Here is a 10,443-nt window from a genome sequence, read left to right as displayed (position 1 = left end):
CCGGGATAGCTGCCACCCAACCTCTGCCGTTGGGTGCCATCACAGACCCTGGCTTCAATATGAAGGATGCTGCAAATGGTGTTTATTGAGTCGCTGCAATTCCTTATCTATGACAAGCCACGCCCACAAGGCCCCTCGTGGGCAGTCTGAGCTTTCCGTTACATCACGAGATCTTCCGCACACCGATCCCTGCCTAGGGCGGGCTCTGGTCACCACAACAACTCCCAGTTTTGTATCATCAGCAAGCTTGCTGACAGTGCACTCTGTCCCCTCATCCATGTCACTGATGAATATATTGACTAGTACTGGCCCCAGTACTAGCCCTTGAGTAAGCCCCCTAGATACTGGCCTCCAACTAGACTCTGTCCCACTGACCACAGCTCCATGATTTCTTTCCTTCAACCAATTCACAATCCACTACATGATCATCCAGACCACACTTTCTCAGCTTAGCTGTGAGGATGCTGTGGGAGACAGTGTCAAATGCTTTACTGAAATAAAGATAAACCACATCCACTGCACTAGCATAATCTATCCACCTGGTTATTTCCTCACGGAAGGCTATCAGGTAGATCAGACATCACTTCCCCTTGGTAAAACCATGTTGGCTGCTCCTAACGACCTTCTTGACCTTGATATGCCTAGAGAAGACAGCACCAAGGATAAGTTTTCCATCACCATTCCAGGGATGGAGGTGAGGCTGACCCATCTGTAGTCGCCCAGCTTCTCCTTCTTCCCCTTTTGAAGACTGGAGTTGTATTTGCTTTCCTCCAGTCCTCAGGCACCTCTCCTATTATTCACAACTTACTAAAGATAATGAAATGGAACGTAACCATTCTTTTCATTCTGAAAAAGAAAATAAGCATTTTTGTCAAAGAATATTGTTCCTCTTACTGTACAATCTTCAGATCACTCCTCTAGATGATCTTGTCATCATATACTACACCTGCAAGGGGTTAATTACCAAACAGAAGGGTAGGTCAAGCACAGACCAGAAAGCTAGGATTGCTGGGCTTCTATCCCCTTCTTTGATGCCAATTTTTTCAATGGCTCTCGGTAAACACAATCTCTCTGTGAAGGTTTATGCATCTACAGAAACTGGGGTGTGTTATGCTTTACCACCCTGAACAGTAACTGCAATTTAATGTTCAGAAAGTCACATAATATTTTCAGAGGAAAGGCGGTGTGTGATTTCAAAGATTTTCAAAGCAAAATATAGAGCTGATTGATGAATCTTAGTTGTTCACAAATCACCAATTGTTTAAAATCGTTTCAACATTTTGCAAGACACTTTTATTTCACTTCTAGCACCAAAGTTACTATATTATTTCTACTTATTACAAAATAATTCCTGTGCACTCAACAAATAAGCAGATCTGCTTTATATATACAAATACATTTGTACATGAATACTTAATTAAAATATAAATATTTTAATTAAACATTAATTTATATAATTAAAATATTTTCAGTATTAAAGACTGGACTAAGACTACTTTCTAATTTCACACAGGACATGGGGAAAAAAAACCACAAAAACAAATAAACAAAACAACACACATAGGAGCAGCAAATTTCCTTCATTAAGAAAGGAAAATTTATTCATATCTGCAACTTGAGAGGAGATATTAAAAATGTCTTACATGAGCCACTTCTCAGGAGTCCAGAACCAACATTACTACTGATGCAGAGTACTTAGTCTACAAATATGGTAGTCCTTATTTTACAAAACCCTGGACCTCAGACAATTTTAAGGATCAAATTTAATGCACGTATAGCTGGGATTTACAAGTGCGTCATATTGTAATTTCTCTTTGAAGATGAGTCTTACCCATCTTAAGTTGCCAAGTTTTGCATATTTCACATATTATGCACTCAGTTTGGCTGAAAAAAAAAAGAATTAAGTAATGCTCTGTGAACTCAAAAGGATTACAATTTAGTATGACTAAAGTTAGCAGCAGCTAATAAGCTTCTAAAGCATTTCACACTGAAAAGTTCATCTGACTTTATAAAGACGAACTTGTATGCAAAATCCATTGCTATAAGGCCCATACAGAAGGTCTGCAAGGTTGGAGTTCTTCAACATAACACCATAGTTCTCTGCAAATTTATAACTGAAAAATCTGACAAGAATAAAATCAATCAAGTGCTTTGAATAAATGAGTTTGATGTATCACTAAAGACAAGCAGGAACACAGCCCCAGAAGTGATCCACATCAGTGAAAGATAAATGTACAAAGAAGTCATGTGCTATTTGATCTTTACTCCTTGTAATTTCCAAGTCTCTCAATTCTCATAGCATCAGTGACCAAGACATTAAAAACGTCATCGTGTGTGCAGAAAATTCTCTGTTCTCCAAACTAAGAGATTCTGCTTTGATATGCAATTCTCTTATACATGCCAACTAGGCCTAAACCAAGAGGCACTTCAAACCAAGCTATAACTGTAAGGTTACACAATACACATCAGTTCAGAAATCTCACAAGAACCCCTTAGGTCACCACCAGAGAAAAGGCTGGAAACTCATTTTGAAATTTATGCCCAGCACATCCTCTGAATTGTTTCATTTTTTACATATAAAATACAATATTACCATGAAGAAGCCACGGTCAGGATGAGAGCTGTTCACTGAGCTTAGTATAAAACAGGGCTAACAACTCTCAAGAACTGAATGGTAGAGAAAAGAGCAGAAGGCTCCACTCAGTGGTAGACTACTGGAAAATGACAGCTGCTTGGAAACTAGGGTATAACTCCGTAAGAAGAAAGAAGGCAAGAGAAAAGACAGATAAGCCAAGTGGTAGAACCTCAACAATCTTCGTGTCACTCATGGGAGAATTGCTGCTGGTCAGCCGACATATCACAGCTCAAGCCACAGCTATGCAGCTGCTACATAAACATACACTTAGTATTTTTAAGGAAAAGGCAGGAATCTTAAGGAAAAAAAAAAAAAAGAAAAAAAAGAAATAACGGCAGCAACATCTACAAAAAAGCCTCACCACTCAAAAAAACCCTCCCTAACAACAGGTTTCTTCAATGCCAGGAACTTTCAACACCTCAAATTCTGCATCATGTAAGGGGTTTTAATATTCCAGATAAGCAGCTTCTTTTACTTCAGGAGAATTTCAAGTAATGTTTTTGACCACTCCAAAGAAAGATAGGGGGAACAAAAACTGAAAGAGTAAGACATAAGAAACTAGTTTCTAACAGTTAAGCTGCCAAAAATCAGAAGGAAAAAAAAAAATGTGAAAGATTAATGCTCAAGAGGAAATGCTAAACATAATATGACCAAAAAAAACTTCTTATGGGACATTTCTAGCTGCTGAATAAGTTTTTTAAAATACTCAAGAAAACTGATTATTTGTATCAATAAAAGAGCTATTCTTTTTAGAATTTATTGTCACTGTACTGACTACAAAAACCCATTAACTTTACAAGTCTCCCAGGTATCCTCAGCTTTACAAATATAACTTTGTACTATATTTCAACCATGTTCCATGCAATTTTTAAAAAAGTATTTCTGGTTCAAGCCCTATTAAATCTCCTTCTGCTACGTCAAAGAAAAAAATAAAAACAACTTACATGGATTCCAGAAGAACTTATCCAAAAAACTTCCATTATATCCAAAGAAAAAGATTTTTTAATCTCACATTTTATATTCCACACATCTTTAAGACAGAAAGTAATTAGTGTTGTCACCACAAGGACAACATATAGCAAGTGCTGTACTTCAGTTTCCTCTGTTGAAATCTGCTACATAGGTCAATATTGAGCAATAAGCAAAAAAAATCCTAAGTTTATCACAAAGCTTGTAATACTGCAAGTGTTTAGCAGTCTGATCACAGGATTTTACATCCAAGGTTATTTACTACTCCCATGCTCTTCTGTACTATCATACTTCCCTGAGACGCTAATACATTTTTCTATAATAATTCAGTAGGGCTTCATTCAACTGCAAATCCATTCCCATACTCTCGGCAGAACCAAGGATCTTTATGATGTTCTTCCAGTGTTATTGCAGTTGCTTAACACTTACATATTCTGAAATATATAAGACTCAGATCATACCATCACCTATCACGCAGCATATTTTTAAAGCCTTCAACAAAACAAGCTGACATTTTGAATGGAAGAAATGAAGACACATTTAAGACAGTTTTTTGACCACTGGGTGCCACTCTTGTTCTGTGTAAAATAAACTGCCAGCACTAAAAGACTTCTCATTCTTTTTTTTCCCCAACTTTAAAAAACTCCAATTGTTTTTAAGTGGAAGGAAAAAATGGAAGAATTTTTATGCAAGTTTCTATAAAAACACTTACTACTTTTCAAAACCCTTTACTGTTTCTTCCAGCACCAAGAACACAATTTTGAGACAAGTCTTTTACACGCAGACCCTTATGATATATGAAGGATTTTTTCATGATCAAGTTATGTAATAACCCTGTTATTCTATGTCTAAATCATCATATTCAAAGGAATAGATATCTACTGCAACTTGTATAGCCCTGTATTGCCATTGATACTAACAATTTCTTACTGAGTTTGCAAGGCCTCATGACTGAGGCTTTAAGCAAGCTCTTCAGGCTTGTTCTGTCTATGCTTTTCCTAAACTGCCTGAAGTTTTTTGGTTTGTTTTAGGGGTTTTTGTTTGATTGGTTTTTTAATTCGTGCAAGTTTAACAGCAATTTTTCTAACTGACCAGGGGTCTGCAGATAACTCAGCTAGCTTGGTTTACTTCTATTGATCTTTCTATGGTACAACCATAGTTTTATATAGATAGCAGTAACAAGGAGTTAGGATGGGCTGTTTATCCAATTATTTCATCCAAACCATTCTGTGATTCATGACTAACACCATGATGCAGTATATAGAAATACAGGCCTGGTATAATGACAGACACCTTGAGAAGTGGAAACACAGGATGCAGAGCATATACAAGCACAGCCATGAGAAGACCTTTAGATTAGACTTAATATTTCAGTTACACTAACAATTAACTCTTGTCTGAATATTTACGGTGGGTTTCATCCTTGTCCCTAAATTCTGAGTGTCACACTATCCTGTGCACTTTATCATATCAAATAATCCAACATCAAACATAATTGCAGACATATATACAGCCCTACTGTTCAATACTATTCCTTATGTTTCACAGATGGTAACCTGAGGTACAGACTAAGAAATGCTCACAGCAATGAACATAACGTATGATGGAAGTATAAACTCATCAGTTCAGCTGAGAAAACAGGGAAGCCAGCAGAAGGCTATAGTGAACTTCATAATCCAAATATCCACTCCACCAACCTTAAAATAGTGCAGATATCATTGCACTGCATTGTGGTCCTGAGGTACTGCAGTCGTAGAAGCAAGTATTAGAACAAAGAATTCTCTAAAGTCATGCAAAAAGTGTGACTGATAAGGGAGATGCACTGAATTACTTACAGTCCCAGGTTCACACTGTGACGATGCTATCATTGTGATTCCTATCCTTACTAAACAAACACTAAAATAGAGGCTTTTACGTCACACCATTGACTTAATTTGTATTTCAAACAATACAACTAGAAACCACTTTTCCACTATTGGCTTTTACTTCAATACATGTCATTTTCCAAGTTCCTGCCACTTCACTGCTCTGCTCTACAAACTGTTTGGATAACAAATTAAAATGCCCTAAATAGTCCCAGTTTATGCATGGCACTACCATAAAGTCTTATAAAATACCTGTATTCAGGCTGCCGACTCATAGGATGATCATCCTTTGGCCATCTGTATCCTGTTCCATCCTGCAAAACATACATCCAAAACAATTGTGTGATCTGTATCTGAACATCAGAAGTCAGGTACAGTTAGTTGCCAAATGGTACTTATTTATTGCAAAGCCAAAGCATTTAATGAGCTAAAAGAAAGTATCATTCACAGCAAGGTTCCTCTCAGTTTAGTCACTCTAAACCATTCCTCTTATTTTCTTCCTCTGTCAATACTGAAATCAGCAATTTTGCAAAGCTGTACAAAACACAAAAACTAGAAAAAAATTCAAACTAAATACTTAGGCCCTGCCTCTCAGAAAAAAAAAAAAAAAAAAAAAATTCCTTATTGAAATACCATCAATAGTCATCATGACAGACTTTAAATATGTGGACAATTGTGCAAACCAGAAGGATAGGTAGACAACATTCAACAAGTTGCATGTGCAAGGACTTGTTGACTAGGAAGGCCCAACAATCGTTCACCCAGATAACCTTGCACTGCATTACAGAAAGGACTTCCAGTCACTGTTGTTTTCTCAGTTCAGGTCCTGAGCTTTCCACAGTGTTACTGTCAACAGAGCACATAGTGCTAAGCCAACAAAGTAGCTAGGAACCCTAAGAAGCAGCAAACAGGAACCACCATGTAATCACAAGAATCTTAGAAGCACAATAACTGCAAAAATGCACCAGCTATCAAAATCTGGATATTTTCTCTGTTAATTCTATATCAGCTTATGAGAACAGCAGTAACATCAATGCACTGCGTGAGAGAACATTTGAATTGTTCAGTATTCAAGCACCACTGAGAAGATGGATCTCACAAACACGTGAGAAGAATCACCTTACGTACACCGCGGTGCGGCGGGCCGCTTCTTCGGTCGTAGTCTCTGTACTCGGCGTGGCTGTAGTCATCATACCGACTGTAGTTCCCATCCCCAGGCCTCTCAAGCAGTGCTGGTTTCTTGGGCGCAGTGTTTACTACTCTATGATAATCATCCTAAACCACAAGACAAACAAAATCATATTGCTTTCAACAGGTGGAAATCTGTAGTGAATACACAAAATAAAAACCTAGTTGTTTCCAAATACAGTACAATAATAACCTTAAAGCTGAAATAGCAGAGGGGAACAACAAGCATTAGGAATCGTGCCAGTCTGACAGTGGAATAACTTACTAAGTCAAACAGGACACCATTCAGATGCAACCCTTAGGCATTACAAGTTTAACCACAGAGGGAAAATTTTCAACACAGTTTAAGTTTCTTTTGAAAGTTTAAAGCAGTAACATTAGCTACTTCATAAACATCAGTGACTTTAAAGCAGTAGCTACATTTATTTCTCAGAAACTTTAACTTAGGAATGCAATAAAGAAAGTTACACCTGGAATGCCTGGAAAACAAAGAACCCATTTGAAAATACTATTAATTTTCTTAACGTCAGTAACGTCCTCCACACTATGGAGACTAGTGAAGACAGTTTGTGCTTTGTGATCTGAATAGACAAGCACCTTCTCCATACAGTGCAGTAGGTGATCTGAGGATTCAAGTGACAGAGCCAGTTCCAACACTCTTGGTTTTTCTTCTAATACAAGTTTTGGATAGCTTTTTGGTAGAATGCAAAATTAATTTATTTTATTTCCTTCAAACAAAATTTCTTTCAAAAAATTTACCAGTTAAAGAAATACTTTGTTGAGTGCAAGCTGCACAGTTGCAAAAGATACAAATTCCATTTTTTAGAACCAAGTTAACTGCAAATAAAAAGCAAACAAAACCATGAATGTAAGACCTTGTATTTTAAGTCTTCTTGCTTTAGCAACATATTTTTTCTATGTGTCTTAAAAATACAAGCTATAAATGCAGAGACCGGAGTTGGCACATGCAATTTAGAGGACGGGAAAGACACTCAAATTAGTTTTAACGGTAGTAGAAGTCACACTCTAATGCACCAATAGTTTTTGTAGAAAAATACGTTAAATTCACACACAGTTAAATATTGTCACGGAAAAAAAAACCCAAAACATTAGTTCCGCTTTCAGAGACCACCTAACAAATTCACTAGAGGGCGATCCAAAGCCAGCCTACAGCCACGCTGACACAAAGCAGAGGCTAGGCACACATTCGTACACAGCCACAATGCTTGACCTACCCTTACCTCACTGAACATCCTCCACATGCCTTTTTTTTTTTTTGTCAGTTTGGCATATTACAAAGAAGATGTGCTCTGAAGCCAAAATAAATCTGCTCCATGCTTTAACATCATCCAGAAGTCCCTCTCACATAATTACACTTGCATACAACATGATAGTTGCACAAAAGCTCAGGTTCACTGTGCCAAGTGTTTGCAACTTCATGTTGTTTACCAAGTTCTGAAAGCATGTGTTTCTACTACAATCTATACTTAGCATACAATTAGCAACTAGTTTAAATTAGGATGAGCCTGTTGCTCTCTCAAACAAAAGATACTTCACTCTGTGTCACTTGCATGTCTCAATTTCAACACACTAATGCATCAGCAAATGCCCATTTGTCCATGTCCATAGACTGAATAAATGTTATCTTACTTAAGTGTCTCATCAAAATTGTCAGACCTCTATACATGAACACAGATACGATGGCACAGGCTTACAAGAACAGGATCTGCCTGTCAACTATCTTGAATCAGCAGAGCTGTATGAGAAGGAGCTTCACACCCATCTTTCAGTAAGGCAGAGATCTGGCTTTGTCCAACTGCTGGGGGTGTTGTTTTGGTGCTGATAAACAGTACTGATTGCGATAAATAAGCGTATTCTGCTAGCCTCCTCATCTCCAGTTCCAAAGATGTAATATAAAGATAGCATCAAACTATCAAGTTCAAAAATGAGTGCATCACATCTTCTAAACTGTAAGTTTTCATAATGCATATGCCACACATTGTTCCCTGGACAGCTTGAAAGACTAAAAGAATTTAGGAGTGTCTCTGTTGCAATGGTTAAGTTAAATGAGCAATGCGTTAGTCCAATGTCAATTAAAAAGAAAATTCAAAATCTATGAAAGTACATTGTGCCTTTCCACACAGCCTACTGCTGATAAATATTTTGGAGAAGCAGCTAAATACCCTGTGCAAACTTATCTGATCTCCAGTTTGCTGAAAATGCAGAAATTTTGTTGTTGCCTGTAAAGAGAGTTAAAAACATCACAGAGCAGCCAAACACTACTACACTACTCAATAAAGAAGACTACACAACTATATTATCAAGTTACCAACACTGGTACACTTCCAAAGCAACAAGCTGAAAATATGGTAGAAAGAACCCAGAAAGTACGCTCAATCAGCTATGCTATTATTGCAACATTTAAAAGAACTAAAAGACAAAGCCAGGTAACAGGCACAAGTACCTGAAATTTTATTTTGCCAAATGTACATTGCACAGCATGTAAACAGAACTATTAAAAAGTATTCTTTAAGTTCTATTTAAGGTATAATATCTAAAGAGAAAAAGCTACAACCTGTTTTCTTTCTTCTTTAGAGAATCCAGACACAGGAGATAAAAAAAAAAAAAAGCCTACTAATTTCACCCATCTCTTTAGCAGAGAGATTTTCTAAAAGCATTCTAAAGCTATCCTACAGCAGAGCAAGCATTGCTTCTGTGCTTGCTTTTACAAGAATGACACACAGTAGAAGCCTCCATGCCTACACAGTAGATTTCCATCGACACTCTTCTTGACAAGCATTTCCAAGGCTCCAAAATTCATTTTCTTTATTGAATATATATTTTGAACATTCGTTACAAACATTTCCTGCTATACTTTTAACACTTTAATAAAAAATTACATCATTGACAAGGACAATACCAAAAGTAGTCGTTTTACCACCTCAAATCACTTTAAAGATGTATTAACACAAAAAACACACCTCTGGGGAAAAATATAACATAGTACAGTCTTTGGATTTCCAGTTATTAAAAATCCTTTGTTTATTAACAGAAAAAAAAAAAAATATACCCCAAAAGTCAATTTACCAAAATACAAATATTCTAAAACACTTTCAATAGATTAGAAAAACATAATACAAGATTTAATTTTGTAGGCATCCTATTACCTCTGTGCAGATGCAGTTGCTAGATGGCTGGCTTAAATGAATGGGAAAAGAAAAGAACCTGGGGTACACTAGGAACTTAAATACGTACAGAAATCCAGCCCTTATGGTACAAGTTATGGTACAAAGGTATAGCATAATGGTATAAAGCTAAAGAAATGTACTATACACTTACATCAGGATGAACCCTTGGAGGGAGACGTTCCCTTGGGACTCTTTCATAGTCGTATCTTCCCTCAGACCACATTTCATCTCTTCGATATGCCACTGAAAACAATAAAAATCCAATTAGCCAAACCCAGACTCATTATGAGTAGATGAAAGGACAGCGAGCACAGAAGCAAAGGTTCACAGGCCTCTCCCAATACAACGTATTATGCACAAGCCTCACACACACACTTCCTTTTTTTTTTTTTATTAGCTCTTTTAAAAGTAAGTCTATCTAGTCATAGAAAGTAATTAATTAACTTTAAGCAAAAATAACTCGCAGTATGAGCAAGAACAACTGGAAGTTAGTACATTATAATCAACATAATTACAGGACTTACAGGTATTATGAACAGCTCTACTGTAATATCTGCATACTGCAAATATCAGCTGTACATATGAATTCATACACACA

At 36.9% G+C, this 10,443-nt stretch overlaps 1 protein-coding gene across 1 annotated transcript in view; it reads right to left on the bottom strand.

The window, feature by feature from the left end:
• Nucleotides 1-10,068, bottom strand: part of PPHLN1 (periphilin 1) — a 63,186-nt gene extending 53,118 nt beyond the window's left edge. The window contains exons 1-3 of the mRNA XM_008940899.1: nucleotides 9,997-10,068; nucleotides 6,598-6,744; nucleotides 5,722-5,783 (exon numbers count right to left, since the gene is read on the bottom strand). Of these exons, the coding sequence (XP_008939147.1) occupies nucleotides 5,722-5,783; nucleotides 6,598-6,744; nucleotides 9,997-10,068 (281 nt within the window). The remainder of the gene's footprint in view (nucleotides 1-5,721; nucleotides 5,784-6,597; nucleotides 6,745-9,996) is intronic.
• Nucleotides 10,069-10,443: the final 375 nt, after the last annotated feature.

The sequence above is a fragment of the Merops nubicus genome, unplaced genomic scaffold, assembly GCF_000691845.1.
Source record: "Merops nubicus isolate BGI_N331 unplaced genomic scaffold, ASM69184v1 scaffold10665, whole genome shotgun sequence".
Lineage (NCBI taxonomy): Eukaryota > Metazoa > Chordata > Aves > Coraciiformes > Meropidae > Merops > Merops nubicus.
Note: the sequence above shows the minus strand (reverse complement) of the source record. Positions and strands in the feature narration are given on the sequence as shown.